Consider the following 18269-nt stretch of genomic DNA (forward strand, 5'->3'; position numbering starts at 1 on the left):
TGCTAACAGGAGTGACAGTGCGTCTGACTGCATCTGACTGACTGGGAGGTCGCGCAAAGCTCGGAGAGGTACGGAGCAGCTCGTCTCAATTCAGATAAGAGCATATTTCATTATGGAAGTACGGTGGACTGTTCCTTTAAAAGCAAGTACTTCGGTACTTTAACTTAAGTAAAAAATTTTACAACTTTCACTTGTATCGGAGTAACATTTGACCAGTGGGATCTGTACTTTGACTTAAGTAATGAAGGTGGATACTTTGTCCACCTCTGAACAACACTGATAGTAAACGCCAGTACTGTGATTCCAAAAAAAAAAATCTTCTCGCTTTGAGAACCATGCCATTAAATTATAATAAAGTCACTGTGATTTGACACGTTGTGTTTATTGTACACACTGGTATGCTTTTTAGTTTTATAATTTGTAACCTGGGCGGCACGGTGGTGTAGTGGTTAGCGCTATCGCCTCACAGCAAGAAGGTCCGGGTTCGAGCCCCGTGGCTGACGAGGGCCTTTCTGTGCGGAGTTTGCATGTTCTCCCCGTGTCCGTGTGGGTTTCCTCCGGGTGCTCTGGTTTCCCCCACAGTCCAAAGACATGCAGGTTAATTTAACTGGTGACTCTAAATTGACCGTAGGTGTGAATGTGAGTGTGAATGGTTGTCTGTGTCTATGTGTCAGCCCTGTGATGACCTGGCGACTTGTCCAGGGTGTACCCCACCTTTCGCCCGTAGTCAGCTGGGATAGGCTCCAGCTTGCCTGCGACCCTGTAGAACAGGATAAAGTGGCTACAGATAATGAGATGAGAATGAATTTGTAACCTCGGTATCATAAGGTTCTGTCTGGATGAAAATGTAATAGCAAATAAATCCATCCATCCATTATCTGTAGCCATTTATCCTGTTCTACAGGGTTGCAGGCAAGCTGGAGCCTATCCCAGCTGACTATGTGGCGAAAGGCGGGGTACACCCTGGACAAGTCGCCTGGTTATCACAGGGCTGACACAGAGACACAAACAACCATTCACACTCACACCTACGGTCAATTTAGAGCCTCCAGTTAACCTAACCTGCATGTCTTTGGACTGTCGGGGAAACTGGAGCACCCGGAGGAAACCCACGCGGACACGGGGAGAACATGCAAACTCCACACAGAAAGACCCTCGTCAGCCGCTGGGCTCGAACCCAGAACATTCTTGCTGTGAGGCAACAGTTCTAATCACTACACCACCATGCCGCCAGCAAATAAATCACTATTTTAATTATGTATTTAAATTACTACAGTATTTACTTCTATCCATTATCTGTAGCTGCTTATCCTGTCCTACAGGGTTGCAGGCAAGCTGGAGCCTATCCCAACTGACTACGGGCGAAAGGCGGGGTACACCCTGGACAAGTCGCCAGGTCATCACAGGGCTGACACATAGACACAGACAACCATTCACACTCACATTCACACCTACGGTCAATTTAGAGCCACCAATTAGCCTAACCTGCATGTCTTTGGACTGTGGGGGAAATCGGAGCACGTGGAGAACATGCAAACTCCACACAAAGGCCCTCGTTGGCCGCTGGGCTCAAACCCAGGACCTTCTTGCTGTAAGGTGACAGCGCTAACTACTACACCACCGTGCCGCCAACAAATAAATCACTGTTTTAATTATGTATTTAAACTACTATTTACTTCTAACTTTTCATTATTATTATTATTATTATTATTATTATTATTATTATTAGTGTGCTTGCCAAAGGCAAGCACACTATTGTTCATCTTAAGTTTACTTATTCTGCCTTATTCTGACACGTTTTTTGGATCCACTATTCCTCCTCCGGCGTTCGAAATTGAAACACCGTTCCAACTCTGAGATGTCTGGCCCGAAGTGGTGTAGTGTGCTTGTATACAGCTTTTGGATCAACGTGCTCGTTCTCTTGTTCTTGTCGTTTTTCTTTTGTTTTTTTTTCCCATAGAGAATGAATAGGGCTCATGAATCGAATCGTCCTACTCGAACACGCTCCATTGCAGATGCACCAAACCTCATGTGATACTTCAGGCCAACTCCACCGACACATACATGCAATCGGTTCTGACTCGCACTTATATTTTTCCTTTCTTTTTGCTCATCCCTTTTTCCTCCATAGGCTTGCATTTATTTTTGGCCCCATTGAAAATGAATGGTGTTTCAGGAGAAAAACTTTCACACTCCATCAATTTTTTTAACCAAGTGACCAAACTTCAAGAAACTTCACTTGATGCCTCAGGCCAAGTCCCCGCACAGATCCATCCCCTCATCTGAGACCTGCACTCGTCTTTTCCTTGGTTTTCACACATCTCTTTTTACCTCCATAGGCTTCCATTGATTTTTGGCCCCATTCAAATGAATGGAGTTTTGCTCAGTAACACTTCACCACACATCCACCAAACTTCATATGGCACCTCAGGCCAAATCACTCATCACACACATGATATCGGTTCTGACCCGCACTCGTCTTTGTCTTGCCTTTCATCCGTCCATTTTTTCTCCATTTTGCCGCTAATCAATGGAAGCTTGACTGAGTCATTCCTCCCTTCCCCCATAGGTGATGATGCATTTGGCAAGGATCTGCTCATTTGAGACTTTGACAGCAAATCAACTTCAACTCAATGGCCACTTTATTAGGAATACACACACGATAGCAATTAGCATATGAACATTCACGTGTTACCATGCTAGCTGTTAGCATGTTATCCATTACAATATCATGCCTGCTGTTAGCTCGCAAGTTGTTAGCATGTTCACCATTAGCATGTTATCATCTCATCTCATTATCTCTAGCCGCTTTATCCTGTTCTGCAGGGTCGCAGGCAAGCTGGAGCCTATCCCAGCTGACTACGGGCGAAAGGCGGGGTACACCCTGGACAAGTCGCCAGGTCATCACAGGGCTGACACATAGACACAGACAACCATTCACACTCACATTCACACCTACGGTCAATTTAGAGTCACCAGTTAACCTAACCTGCATGTCTTTGGACTGTGGGGGAAACCGGAGCACCCGGAGGAAACCCATGCGGACACGGGGAGAACATGCAAACTCCACACAGAAAGGCTCTCGCCGGCCACGGGGCTCGAACCTGGACCTTCTTGCTGTGAGGTGACAGTGCTAACCACTACACCACCGTGCTGCCCGCATGTTATCATGAGAGCTGTTAACATGTTAGGATTAGCATGGTAGCATGCAGAGTTCATATGTTTGCTGTTAGCGAGTTCGCCTGAGCATGTTAGCATGCTAACTCTTAGCATGTTAGCATGTCACCCTCAGCATGTTAGCATGCTAAAAGTTAACATACTAGCCATTAGTATGTTAGCCAGTTAGCTGTTAGCATGATAGCTGTCAGCATATTAGTCTTAAAGTGCCATTCCACCATTGGATGTATTCTTTGGCATAAAATACAATATATTTTGACAACATATATAAATGGTATCACTAGATAGAGAAATCTTTTAGCTTCAAAATGATATATCAAACATAATTTTTTGACAACGACAAGTATATTAATTTTGCGACCAAAGTCACCTACCCTTTTAATTTCCGCGCGTGATGTCATCGGCAGGTTCCCCTTCTTGTGTACCACGTGACGTGTGACGTGACACATATTATCAGCAATGGTGGATAGAACGCGATAAAAATAATACCAATAAATCTAGCTAACTGAAAGATTAACTCAAAATTTTTCGCAATTTTTTTTGGCCCCCATATACGAGGAGAAATGACTCTCTCACTTTGGGGGTTTCCTGGTCTAAAAATAGACCGACACGTGGTACACAAGAAGGGGAACCTGCCGATGACATCACGTTTCACTACCGCGCGGAAATTAAAAGGGTAGGTGACTTTGGTCGCAAAATTAATATACTTGTCGTTGTCAAAAAATTATGTTTGATATATCATTTTGAACCTAAAAGATTTCTCTGTCTAGTCATGTTGTCATAAAATATATTGTATTTTATGCCAAAGAATACATCCAATGGTGGAATGGCACTTTAAAGTGTTAGAATTTTAACAAATAGCATGTTAATCATTAGCATGCTAGAATGCTAGCTGTTAGCATTAACATGTTAACATGCTAGCTTTTAGCATGTTAGTATGTTAACTGTTAGCTTGCTAGTTGTTAGCATGTTGGCTGTTCCGCTACAGCTCAGCAAGCACACTTTGCATTTTCTCTGCAGAAATGCAGTCTAGTTATTATTATTTTGCTTTAACTTTATGACATTTAATTATTTCCAGTTATCATGACTCACAATTATGTTTAATTTTGCCGGAGCAAAATTGTCAAACAACAAAAGTTTTTTTTTTCCCCCAAACAATATTATTTTATCTGCAGCCCGCTTGTTATGAAAGCTGAAGTTCATATTCATATTCATGAAGGATCGGCGTGGCCTTATTACATATTCATGACAGAGTGTTGACCCGGGCGCGTGGAGCTAATTGAATATTCATGAGGCAGTGCTGACACAGGCGCTGTGGAAGAAAAGTTGAGTTTACAAAGTTCGGGAGAAGAGAGTCGGCCGAGGAGAGGAGAAGAAAGTTATCTCGGAAGTTTTTCACAGGGCGAAACAAATGAGATGGTTTTCTTAAACTTTGTTGGGATAAAATAGAGATTATTATTATTATTATTATTATTATTATTATTATTATTATTATTATTATAAGAAGAAGAATTAGTACCGGGGACTTAAACGAGTTTAAAGGAAAAAACGGGCCTCGTTTGAGAAACTTTCTTACTTTTTTTTTTTTTTTTGGTGAAAAGCAAACCGTTAGTTTGTTATTAATTTATTTAGTTAAGAAAACAACAAACAGAAATGAGCACCAACCCAGTTCAGCCTCTCCCGGGCCAGCAAGTGATCCATGTCGCCAAGGACCCGGACACGGACCTCGAGGCGCTCTTTAACGCCGTGTTGAACCCGCGGCCGAGCTCCTGGAGGAAGAAACACCTGCCCGAGTCGTTCTTTAAGGAGCCCGACTCCGGTTCCCACTCTCGCCAATCCAGCACGGACTCGGGCAGCCAGCAGCCGCCCAGACTCCCGCCGCAGCACGTGCGCTCTCACTCTTCCCCCGCCTCACTGCAGCTCAGACCCGGAGCGCTCGCGGCCGCCTCCGCCGCCGTCACCGCGAGCCCCGTGCAGCACGCGCACAGCCGCCACCAGTCCTTCGATGTCACCGACGAGCTGCCGCTGCCGCCCGGATGGGAGATGGCGTACACATCCACCGGCCAGAAATACTTTCTCAAGTGAGTGCCAGTTGTTGCTTTGATCCGTGATGTGGCATCACCGGGCTCGAACCTGCAGCGCGCGCCTTCACTGGGATTGATCAGAAATGATCTGTGCAGTGATTTACAGCCACTAAAAGAAAGGGGCCAGAAAGCAGATACAATTGGGCTACTGGTTGCATAAAGCCTGATATGGCTCTTTAACCATTCTGTATTCGGGCCACAGAAAAGTGCAGGATCTTTTTCCTGTGTCACTATTTATATTATAAGGAGGTCAGAAATAAATGATTTATTCAATGTATTATTCCATTTAGATTACTGGGGCACCAACAAAAAAGTTCTAATATGGAAAAATGTGCAATGACAATAAAGAATCTATCTATCTATCTATCTATCTATCTATCTATCTATCTATCTATCTATCTATCTATCTATCTATCAAACTTGTCAGTTGAGACTATTTTGTTGTTGCCATGAAGAAATACAGAACCATATTTACATCATTAATGTTTACATAATGACGACGGTGATGAGGAATCATCAATTTACTGTAGAAAACAAACAACAACCAAACCTCTAATATGTTATCAGTTTCAAGAAACTTTTCTGGAACCTTTTCACCTTTTTAAAAACAATTTAAAATCTTGTGATGACTCTGGTACACAGCTACGTTTATTTCAAGTTGGATATTATTTACTTGTGTATATACACTGTAAAAAATAATTTGCTGTTTGAACTTTAAAAAGTGGCGGCACGGTGGTGTTAGCACTGTCGCCTCACAGCAAGAAGGCGAGGGCCTTTCTGTGCGGAGTTTGCATGTTCTCGCCGTGTCCGCGTGGGTTTCCTCCGGGTGCTCCGGTTTCCCCCACAGTCCAAAGACATGCAGGTTAGGTTAACTGGTGACTCTAAATTGAGCGTAGGTGTGAATGTGAGTGTGAATGGTTGTCTGTGTCTATGTGTCAGCCCTGTGATGACCTGGCGACTTGTCCAGGGTGTACCCCGCCTTTCGCCCGTAGTCAGCTGGGATAGGCTCCAGCTTGCCTGTGACCCTGTAGAACAGGATAAAGCAGCTAGAGATGATGAGATGAGATGAGATGAGATGAGACTTTAAAAAGTTAGTACCCGGGCTGCCTTAAGATTTCAAGTTCACTGAAATTAATATAGTAAGTTAACACAATGAGGCGAATAATTGAACTTACTAAATGAATTTCAATGAACCCAAAATGTTAAGGCAGCCCGGGCGCTAACTTTTTTAAGTTAAAACAACAAATCATTTTTTACAGTGTACACAACACAAATGGATAGCCTCTTAAGCTGCACCTCATATACCTCATGTCCTAAACAGAATGTCTATATGGTTCTCTGGAACCTTTTCACGTTTTTAAAAGCAATTTAAAATCTTGTACACACTCTGGTACACACCTACGTTTATTTCAAGTTGGATATTATTTACTTGTGTATATACACAACACAAGTAGATAGCCTCTTAAGCTGCACCTCATATACCTCATGTCCTAAACAGAATGTCTATATCGTACTATAAATAATCACCCTAAAGGTCATATAGGTCGCAATAACTCTGCTGTGTTTCTTAGGAAACTGTGATTTTCATACACCCATTAACTTTCATGTTGGAGCACTGCTACGGTACTTCTGTATTTAGTTAAGTTAGTTGTTAACAAGAACGGGATACTTTATTCAAAAGTGGTTTCGTTTTACATTTCATGCCTAACCTGGGGTTTCACTGATCTGTGTTCAGGCACACAGGATCAAGGTGAGTATGCAGGAACCATTCTGGCAGTATCAGGGTGTGAGTCAGACAAATGAAGAAGTGATTTTTTTTTCTTTTTCTGTTGCATGTGCCACACTTTTCACAGTAAATCCATTATCAAGACTCATCTTGATCATGTGATAAGGATGACTGCCTAGCTTGAGATATGCCTAAAGTGAAGCCCAAGTCTGGCTCCGTTTACATAATTATTTTGAGCAGGCTCTGTTTAGGAATGAAGGGGGTGAGGATAAGCAGCACATCTTTTCTTCCCAGGCCCTGAGGACGTGGTGGTTATCTCAGTTGGTAGAAAGTTGATAAGTCACTTGGGCTGTGTTCAGCTCAGAAGGGTGTTTGCTGTTTGGATGGGATTTGTAAACTGAGAAGCTCCACCGGTGTTGCACCCGCAGCTTGTATCAGGGTGACAAAAGAATAAGATTAGGGCATTATAATTTGACTAGAGACTCTAAATTAGTGATTCATTAAATGTGATCCAGGAACCCCCAGGGGTCCGATTAAATTTTTGTTTTTTTACAGTAGTGAAAATCATAAACCACCATTAACAAAATTGTATTTATGATTAATCAATAACACACTTATGAAATTCCTCTCTGCATTTAACCCATCTGAAGCAGTGAACACACACACATACCCAGATCAGTGGGCAGCCATGCTAACAGCACCTGGGGAGCAGTTGGGAGTTAGGTGCCTCGCTCAAGGGCACCTCAGCCCAAGGCCGTCCCATATTAACCTAACCGCATGTCTTTGAACTGTGGGGGAAACCAGAGCACCCGGAGGAAACCCACGCAGTGAACTTGCAAACTCATGCAAACTCCACACAGAAAGGCCCCCGCCGGCCACTGGGCTCGAACCCAGAACCTTTTTGCTGTGAGGCAACCGTGCTAACCACTACACCACCATGCCACCCATGAAAGCAAATGACTCTGGTGGGACTTGAACCCACAACCTTGGAATTGCTTCTCTGATGACCCTAGAAGTCCAACACGCTAGCCATTGCACCACAGAGCCAATAACTCTAAGAGCTTAGTTACTTGAATGACATGTTTAACCCAAACCCTAATAACTGGAACAACAAACAGGCCTGTAAATAATTGGAGGAATATTTCAGGAATATAAAGCTTTAGGACTCCAATAAATATCCAAAATATTATTGTGCACGTTTGAATCATGAGCCTAATGTTTGAATATATAATCAAATAAATTGGTACTGGGGTGTCGGAGGATTTTTTTTTTAACAGCTTAAAAGGTTCCTGTCTACAAAAAGATTAAGACCCCTTGATCTAAATGTCTTGTTTTACTAGCAGCTATTAAATATGAGATTGACTCATGATTTATCAGAGATATATCTCCTGTTATGTCTATCAGTAGCAGCCAGGATTACGATTTTAATCCACATTGCTGGAATGTGTCATAGTTAAATATCCTGATGCCAAATGTGTGCTTCATCAGCTGCTAATCTTTAATCTATGCTATGTTATACTTTCGTTCTTCCACACCTCATCTGACACAACTCAGGTGGATGGTTTAGATGTGTAAAGTTAGATATCTTTGGTTATAACGTGTGTTCTCACACAAATTCGCACATTATATCTTAGATGTTAAAGTGCATCTCATCTCATCTCATTATCTCTAGCCGCTTTATCCTGTTCTACAGGGTCGCAGGCAAGCTGGAGCCTATCCCAGCTGACTACGGGCGAAAGGCGGGGTACACCCTGGACAAGTTGCCAGGTCATCACAGGGCTGACACATAGACACAGACAACCATTCACACTCACATTCACACCTACGGTCAATTTAGAGTCACCAGTTAACCTAACCTGCATGTCTTTGGACTGTGGGGGAAACCGGAGCACCCGGAGGAAACCCACGCGGACACGGGGAGAACATGCAAACTCCGCACAGAAAGGCCCTCGCCGGCCACGGGGCTCGAACCCAGGACCTTCTTGCTGTGAGGCAACAGCGCTAACCACTACACCACCGTGCCGCCCCCAGGATCAATGTAATTCTCCTATTTTATATTAAACTTTGGTCAAATATCTGTCACATTTTGCATTTTGTGCAATTTTTTTACCTTGCACACTACCAGAAAAATTCAGTTGAAATCAAGCCATTTGAGGCGAATTGGTCCACCTCTGAAAAAACTTGGCATTTGGATTTCCTGGGAAACGTTGATTTTTGTGACGTTGTGTGTGGGACGCCTCCCTCTGAATCCTACATCAGCACCGGTTTCTTTATGAGAAAACGACCTGGTGGTTTTCTGCAAATTTCTTCAACATTGTCACGTAATTGGGCGGCACGGTGGTGTAGTGGTTAGCACTGTTGCCTCACAGCAAGAAGGTCCGGGTTCGAGCCCCGTGGCCGGCGAGGGCCTTTCTGTGCGGAGTTTGGATGTTCTCCCTGTGTCCGCGTGGGTTTCCTCCGGGTGCTCCGGTTTCCCCCACAGTCCAAAGACATGCAGGTTAGGTTAACTGGTGACTCTAAATTGACCGTAGGTGTGAATGTGAGTGTGAATGGTTGTCTGTGTCTATGTGTCAGCCCTGTGATGACCTGGCGACTTGTCCAGGGTGTACCCCGCCTTTTGCCCGTAGTCAGCTGGGATAGGCTCCAGCTTGCCTGCAACCCTGTAGAACAGGATAAAGCGGCTACAGATAATGAGATGAGATGAGATTGTCACGTAATTATTAAAATGGTTCACAGATGTATCGTAGGAGGGTGTAGCAACACCAGTCTTGATGGGATTAGTACGCATCGTTTCCCAAAAGAGCGGACAGTGAGAGAGAAATGGGAGCGCTTGGTCTACACAGGCTGTGCACTGAAACCGTGCAAGCTTGTGTAGCCTGCTGGCACATCCGTCACGAATCTGGCTCCAGACTCCCTTGGGATTTTTCCAGACGCGTTTTGTTATTTTATTTTTTTCTGCTGTAGACAGATGGCCTTGTGCAAAATTACCCTTCTGGATGAGTGTGTAAAGGGACATACTTTCATATAAAAACCCCCGAAATTGGTCCAGAATATGCGCTGCATACCTCTCCAAAAGGCATCTGGTAATTAAATCTGTGGGCGTTCTCCTCAGCTGCTCATTACTACTGACTGGGTGGTCCTTGAATGCAAATTTGTATAATAGCCTATATTCTGTCACTGTATTATCAATACCTTCGCTCTTTCCAGATTGAATTTGACTACTGGAGATATGCTACATGAGAGGAAAATAAAAACAAAACAAAGAAACTACTGACATCTGGATGTTGGTGTATTTGTAGCTAGTTATGGCGTGACCAGCGAGTGGCCTAGTGGTTAGCGTGTCCGCCTCTTGAGCGGGAGATTGTGAGTTCTACTCATGGTTGAGTCATACTGAAGATCGTTATAAACATGTCTGTGAAGATACTCAGTCGTCCAGGTACATAGTAATCTGTGGTTGGTAGAAGAGAGCAACTGGACTTGCTTGAAAAGTCTTGAAGACGTTTCGCCTCTCGTCCGAAAGGCATCATCAGTTCTGTCTGTCTAATAGGGAGTATCCAGTATTTATCCTCTCATGGATCATAATAGAATCCAAATCAGAATGCTGATGGCTGCATTGAAGGTGGCTGATAGATGTCATAGACCCCACCTCTGTTCAGTGATGGTCGTTCCAGGCTGACAAAATTGAACGATCCTCTCTGGCTAAGATGTCTGCCAGTTTTCTGGAAGTCCTCTCATACTCCCGCACTAGTCGAAGGGAACTCATCCCAAAGTGTGTAGAAACATATCTGTCTGAGTATCTTCACAGATATGTTTCTACACACTTTGGGATGAGTTCCCTTCGACTAGTGCGGGAGTATGAGAGGACTTCCAGAAAACTGGCAGACATCTTAGCCAGAGAGGATCGTTCAATTTTGTCAGCCTGGAACGACCATCACTGAACAGAGGTGGGGTCTATGACATCTATCAGCCACCTTCAATGCAGCCATCAGCATTCTGATTTGGATTCTATTATGATCCATGAGAGGATAAATACTGGATACTCCCTATTAGACAGACAGAACTGATGATGCCTTTCGGACGAGAGGCGAAACGTCTTCAAGACTTTTCAAGCAAGTCCAGTTGCTCTCTTCTACCAACCACAGATCGTTATAAACATGGTGCCTACTGGCAAGGCATGCTGCAATACAGATGCAAGTGGAGAGTTAAACTCTTGCAGTTACCAGAGGACCAGCCCCCCCACTGTAACCCTAGCTATGTAATATAGGTGAGAGGGCTACGGAGATCGGCGCTGCCAAACGTACCATGAATGGGATGGGAAGGATTTTGACTATGGTGTAACCAAGGTAGCAATACTGGGTGGTAAATAATACCATATTTTGATCTTGAATTGTCATGAGAGCAGTATGGGATTTTGTGATTTGCTCTGACGCACACCACAAAGTCTGCTTTGTCCGGAAGTAAGACTTTGACTCAGATGTGGGAATGGCCGTGGTCGTGGTCATCTTCCTGCTTCTCTCCTCCTCTTTCCAAACTGGCTTGTTGCATTTTAAGATAAACATGTTAGTGCCTGCCATGCATTCAGTTGGCACATCCACCATCAACAAAGCTGCAGACCTGGGCTTCCCTCCGCCCTGCAATTAAGCAGTCAAGAAGACAAAAGTCTGCCTGTCAGGGGTAATTATTCTCTCAAGTAAAAGCCCCCTCTGCTCTAACCAACCAAAGCCCCCACCCCTTCTTTCTCTTTGGCTCCGTGTGCCGGTGCCTTTTGAAGAAACTGATTAGTACTTAAAAATAATGGTGCTAGAATTAGGCCATGCTATTAGGTCATGCTTCTTATGCACAATTTTTTATTTTACAATTGTCTATGACCTTATTTCCTATGGAGGACAATAAACTATAAGAAAAGAACCGGAAAATGTAACTGTCCCATTTTATCCTCAGAAAGTACAGTAAGTATCGTCTGTAATATGGTGCACACTCACTCCGACAGAACCATTATGACTTGGAACAGCTAGTCCACCCTGTACGCTTCCAAAAGTATGTTTCTCTTTCTTCTAGTGCTGTGTCATCTCCTCTATCATTGATTCGAAAAACTGTCACCATGCGACATCGCACTTCCTCACACCTCCCCGAACCTGTTTGTGTTCTGAATGTTTAGTAAAGTAACAGCACTAAGACATAAGACTTCGAGGACAGAAGAGATCCACGAGCACAGGTTTAACAAAAGGCAATGATGGTTATGAAATCACTGCCGTGAACAGCAGCTGGATTTTCTGGTTCAGTGAGTCAACGAGAGAATTATTAGCTGTTTGCAAGAGTTAAAAAAAAAAAAAGAGGAGAGAAGACTACAGAATATTTGTTCACAAACTTTTCCACGTTGACGCAGCCTGTAATTAAGAATAGATTAGGGAAAGCTTGGCTTCATTGTTTGCTATTCTGTACTTTATTTTCCTTTTAAGCTCTGCCCAAGACACATGCCTTGTAAATTGTTCTTTGCTTTATTGCAACCAGTTGAGAAATGCGTTTGCTCTCCCGTGTTTACTGCTTTTTCATTTGCTTTTGACCCTGCAGTTTGATAATATGATTGAACGCAAATGTTTCATATAATACATGGCAGTAGTTTTTGTGGCACGCCAGCATGGTTTCTGGGAGCCAAATTGACTTGTTTTTGTTGATTTATCTGAGCAGAGTTGGGACGGGCCTCTCCAACGTCACAGCAAATGAATGGATAAGCAGGTTTGGGAACATGTGATGCAAGAGACTGTCTTTGCTAATGTCTTTTGTGTTGCACAATTCAACTAAAGACAGAAAGTTTTACTTAATGGGTCACGTTATAGGCTTTTGCTAAGTTTAACTTAGTTGGAGTTAGTGGTTGATGACATGTTTTGATCCGTTTGACCTAAAAGTTGACGAAGTACAAGCCACTGTCTTGTTTTCATCTGGACTATTGCACGACGAATATTGGATAGAGACAATAGAAATGCAATAAAGCAGGTGGAAAACCGATGGAAGTAGGGCTTCGGAGAGTTTCTAATGGGACCTTGGTTTGGCTTCTGTCTATGAAGTAGTCATAACAGATGTGTTTGTGGCGGCCACAGGCAGTCTGTATTTTTCTCATCTGTTCTGGGGGTTACAGGGTGCTGGCCTTACGTAGCATTATATAACGAACTAGATTATAGCACTATGGCATTGAAACAATTTCAGAAAATCAGAAATAATTGTACTGTAAATGCCCTACTATTATACAGTAAATGGTATAAATAATGACTCCACAAAAATGAGCAAGAAAGAATAAAAATGCTGAAAAATGCCATAAAAGCCTTGATACAAACAGCTTAGAATAGTTTTGTATTTTTAATTATATGTTGTATTTATTGTCGGATTAAAAACACAACACGGGACTGACCCTTTAAGTGTTTTTGCTTTTTTTTTTTGTATCTTTTATTTTTATAATTGGACATGTTTATTAATATTTTCAATTCAAGTCAGAAAAAGCTAAATAAATTATTGTCTTTGATGCAACAGTACAAAAATGTATAATAATGATCAAAAAAGAAAAATTAACAGGGTTTTGTTCTTTTTTTTGGGATGGTTTTTGCATCAGAGTGCTATGATTTTTGGTTTTGCTCAAGACTTTTCAGTTCGGCATATCATCAGAGCAAATATTCCTGTGGAATTTGCTACGATTTCGAAATCTACATTTGGTTAATCTGCTTTTTAAGGAACAGTCGTACCAGGATTCAGTGAAAAAAACAACAACAGTATTTTATTTTATCAAGGTTTTCCTTATAGCTGTCCTTCTCTTTAATTATGTTGTAAGCTGTAAGCAGATATTATGACATGTGGAAACGGGTGATATTGGGATGGATGATTGTCTTAACACGTTCCAAAACTCGGAGGCTCTTGCACCACTTGTGCACCACTGTGACATACGGAGATGGCTATGAAACTGGGTTTGTTCTGTACTGGATGGCTCACGTTTGCCACCTTCTCCTCTGCTGATATCGACCACTGCGAGAAAAGAGGGTCTTTGTAGGACACTCGTTTTTGGAAGTGCTTCAGGGCCTTACATTACAGAGTGATGTTAACTGTAATTGTGTGAACGCAATTAAATTTGAATGGCATGTGGGTTTGCGACGTGGATATTTGAACAAAAGTCTTCAGACATTGAGGCAGTATGACTCCAAGAAGGAGATGCCTCCTCAACTTTTTCTAGTGCTTGGTATTTCATTGTGTCGAAAATGCTGATGATCGTTTTATTTTATTTACACGATAGATTGTTTGTGATTAATGATTGTGATTCACGATGGATTGTTTGTGTGAAGCGTTGAGTTTCCAAAGCATTACTGCGCTCGACAAAGCCGACAATACCAATGTAGCTGCTGCTCGCGTTCACAACAGCTGATGGACTGCTCTCAGGAGACCCCCAAGCCAGGGCCTCTAGCATGCTGACATATAATATATAGAAACAGCTTGTTATTTATGGGCTTTAGACTTTAGACGCACAGCTTGCTTAATTCCTGACCTTTGCCGCCTCACTAAAATGAAAAGCTGGTTTTGGAGCAACAGCTCATTGTTAGTCAGAGCCTATTGTTTTATAATACAAAGTTTTAATGGTGATTTGTTCTGGCTCGGGGTGTCGCTTGAGCCATGTTGCCATCACTACAAACACTTTTAAAACAAAGAGACCCTTCAGAGTGACGTGTGATCTCTTCCGTGGAGTGTTAAACCCTGGCAGATAAGATGATCTATTCATAATTCACTGAGAGGCAGCTTTGATTGAATTAATGCGAGCTGGATGAGAGGGTAAAGAAGGTTGTGTGTTTGTGTTTGCAGTCTGCACAGTTATGTGCTCAGATCAGTCAATAATCTGATATGCGTGAGTTTGCTTAAACGGCTGTGTAGGAGCTGGAGGTGTTGGACAGAGAGAGCTTTGTTTAAGTGGCTGCTCCTGTGTATCATACGCAGACGTAGTTTATAATTTTTAAATAAGGAAGCAGCTCTCTGGCCACATATCAGCTCTCGGACATGGTGCTGCTGACCTTCAGCAGACGTCCCTTTACGGGAAGACAGCTGGAAGCCTTTAGCTGGAGAGAAGATGGGAGATTACTACACACACACACACACACACACACACACACACACACACACACACACGTACGTGCTCGACTGCATTTCATATGCTTTCACCTCACTGTCAGTTTACAGACCTTAGTGCAGAGCATGGAACAGTCAAGTCTAAGCTCTTCCAGAACTTTTGCTTTTGATCATTATAATGCAGTAGATGTAAACTTGGCTGCACACACTGTCTGAGTTCACGGGTAGTTTAAAAGCAGGACCTGTTTATCTGTCGTCGCTATTATTTTATTTATTTGCTTTCTCAGTTACGTCTGTGTATGTTCACTTTTAGTTGAAATGTTTCTATTTTGTTCACAAGTCACATTAAATTACATAAGACCACTAGACACAGTTGCTACTTATTTTTTTTATGTACAGATTTTCCGAATCATCAACACGGGCTGTAAAATGTGCGTCATGTGCACTCAGCTGTTTTCTCAGTGGTGCTTTCCACACTCTCCCTCCTCCCCTTCCCAATATGCAGTTGAAAGAGACGGCTCGGTCTACAGGATATGGAACCACTCATTTCCTTTTGTTTGCCTGGATAATGGCTGGAGGGACATGGCGGCCTCTCTTTTGGGGTTTGGTGAAGTAAAAAAACAACAAACATGAGTCACTTCAAAGACTGCAGTCAAAATGGGAAAAATGGACAATATGACTAACTTTACCGAAGAAATTAAAACACCAGGCCTTGTTTTTTGGCCTTGAAACACATGTTTGACATGAAACACAGTACATTTTCGTAGTGCATCACATGTAACTAGGCCAGCCATCTGTGAAGAAAGTGGTTTGTTTGATCAGAACAGCTATTTTTTTGGCCACGTTTCATTTTAGTCTTTGGAAAAGAAAATTATTCGAATCAAACTCCGCACTGATTACGTCATTGAAAACGTTGATGAATGACGTTCTGCAAAAAGTGTTGCGTTTTGGGCTTAGTGTATCAATTGTGCAGCATAAAACAAGCTCAAAGAGAACTTCTTGAACAGCGAACGAAACATCAAAAAGATTCCATGTGCCACTCTTTGCCAGTCTAAATAACGTCGGGCCGTTTGTAGCCTTCACAGCTGCTGGAATAGTCAAAATCATGTAACTATCCGAAAACACTTTGCATTCCTGGAAAGCCTCAGATATCTGTCTGGAAAACGGAGCTTCTTGAAAAACTTGGTTGAGCATTTTGTTTTATCAGTATATCTTCTTCAAAGAACGTCAGTTTTCTGCACTTTCAGTGTAAGAACAGGTGTAGAAGAAGTTAGTCGTATATTTAGTTTTAGCTCTTATTTCATCAAATATTAGGGAGAACTAAAATTTGTAGCCTAAACATTTTGCTGAATACCATCAGAAGTTATCAGAGGTTTGTCCCCTTACAGCCCTTCTATGGTATTTCCTGTAAGTGGGAGGAGCCTTTGATACTGACTCCTCCCTCCCTCCATCTCTCTCTCTCTCTCTCTCTCTCTCTCTTTTGCTGCCTATTCATAAGCTGTGGAATGTGAGCAGCAGCTATGTGGGTGTATTGTTCTTGCAGCACAGAAAAGCTCTCGGCGACCCCTTGCCTGCTTTTCTATACCGCAGGCATTTCATTCAGTACGCCGATGCGTGCGGCCGCATTTGTTTCAGAGCTGATCAGAGAGCAGGGTGCAGACAGAGGTTCATCCTGATTCACGCAACTGTCACCCTGTCACGTGTGATGTGTCTCTGACTACCCAGGACATGCCGCTGAGGGCCAACTTGAGCATGAGCTAATGCTTATTGTCCGATCAAATAAACGCCATCGTGAAGTGAGAATGCGCTCTTGTGGAGGGGCCCTGACACGCTCCTGATCTCTCTGAACCCAAACTAAGGCAGCTGCATTCCAGTCACCACAGTGTGAGTTATGAATGAGGGTTGGCCATAAAGTCGGTGAAAAGCTGAGGATGACGGAATTCCTTGAGTTTACTGACTTTGCCGGAATCTGATTAGTCACACCATTTAGCACGCACACATCAAACTTGATTGGATGGCAATTATTTGATTGGCAGGTAACACTTAGGAATTTTTCATCCCCCTCACACAGAGGCTACAAGAAGACAATGCTTATCAGTGTTATCCACGTTCCTCTTCATCTTTATTATAACAGGACACCCGTCCAAACTGCAAGTGTTGCAAATAAAACCAGTACAGCTGCATACCATAGCTACAATCTCTGAGCTTTCACAGCCTATGGGCCTACTGAAGCCACAGCCAGATTCCCCCCACAAGGCACAGAAAAGTGCCAACTTTATCCCGAACTCAAGCCTGCAGCATTTCTTCCATAATGATCCAGTACACTGTTAGAGTATAGGTCATTGTGCTGTTGTTGTCAGTATAACATTTGGCGTCAGCTGCCATGGAGTCTCTGGGTGGGACGTGTCTCAGCCGGTCTCCGTTATGGATAAGGCTATGTTCAGACAGGCTGCTCACATGCAGTCTTTTTGGCATATCCAATTTGAGCAGGAATGAGTTTTTGCAGTCTGACTTTTCCCACACTTGTAAGGGGTTTCAGATCAGATTTGGATGTACGACTCAGACTGACCTGTTAGACTGATGTGGATTTCATGCTGAGCTTTTTGTTTTTCATGAGGTGATCAGACCTCAGACATTGTCTGACGTTTATTTGCGACAACAAGAAAACCAACATAAAGGCAAGCAATATACTCAAAGTCAGAAAAAAATCCAAAATCATATTGACACAAAGAGTTCGATAAAGTTTTTGGCCTTTTTGGAGCTGCATCTCAAATGCAGTTTTACGAAGCATATAGCGGGCACTATGAATGGACACCAGAACAGGATGGTATAATAGTATGTATAATCGTATAATAGACTGTACAATAGTATAATATATGTATAATAGTAATGCATATATTTAGGCACTGCCTAAAAGTGGAGCTCCTGATGAGTGTAAAATGCGTTAGTAAATAATCCCACATTATTTTTTAAAAAGCAAATTAAAAATAAGCGCTGGATAAAAATACATCTGTCTCACGTAAATAAAGATACAAATTTCGTTCTCCGGTGGTCAAGTGTTGATGAGATACGTTGCCTTGCACTTACGATTGGGTTTCCTGTGCTGATACACGTAAGTTGTTCGTATGTATAGATGACATACAGTCACAAAAGCCATCAAAAATCAAATCAATGCATGAACATAC

General features: G+C 42.7%; 1 protein-coding gene and 1 non-coding gene across 2 annotated transcripts in view; one reads left to right on the forward strand and one right to left on the reverse strand.

The window, feature by feature from the left end:
• Nucleotides 1–4494: 4494 nt before the first annotated feature.
• wwtr1 (WW domain containing transcription regulator 1) overlaps nt 4495–18269 on the forward strand; it is a 76582-nt gene continuing 62807 nt past the window's right edge. Inside the window, exon 1 of the mRNA XM_060941506.1 lies at nt 4495–5258. Within this exon, the coding sequence (XP_060797489.1) occupies nt 4831–5258 (428 nt within the window). The 5' untranslated portion in view covers nt 4495–4830. The remainder of the gene's footprint in view (nt 5259–18269) is intronic.
• On the reverse strand, nt 7945–8034 carry trnar-ucu (transfer RNA arginine (anticodon UCU)). Its single transcript is given in 2 exon segments — nt 7945–7979; nt 7998–8034. It is a non-coding gene; the product is annotated as a tRNA-Arg (tRNA).

Source organism: Neoarius graeffei, chromosome 15 (genome assembly GCF_027579695.1).
Source record: "Neoarius graeffei isolate fNeoGra1 chromosome 15, fNeoGra1.pri, whole genome shotgun sequence".
In the NCBI taxonomy this organism is placed as follows: domain Eukaryota; kingdom Metazoa; phylum Chordata; class Actinopteri; order Siluriformes; family Ariidae; genus Neoarius; species Neoarius graeffei.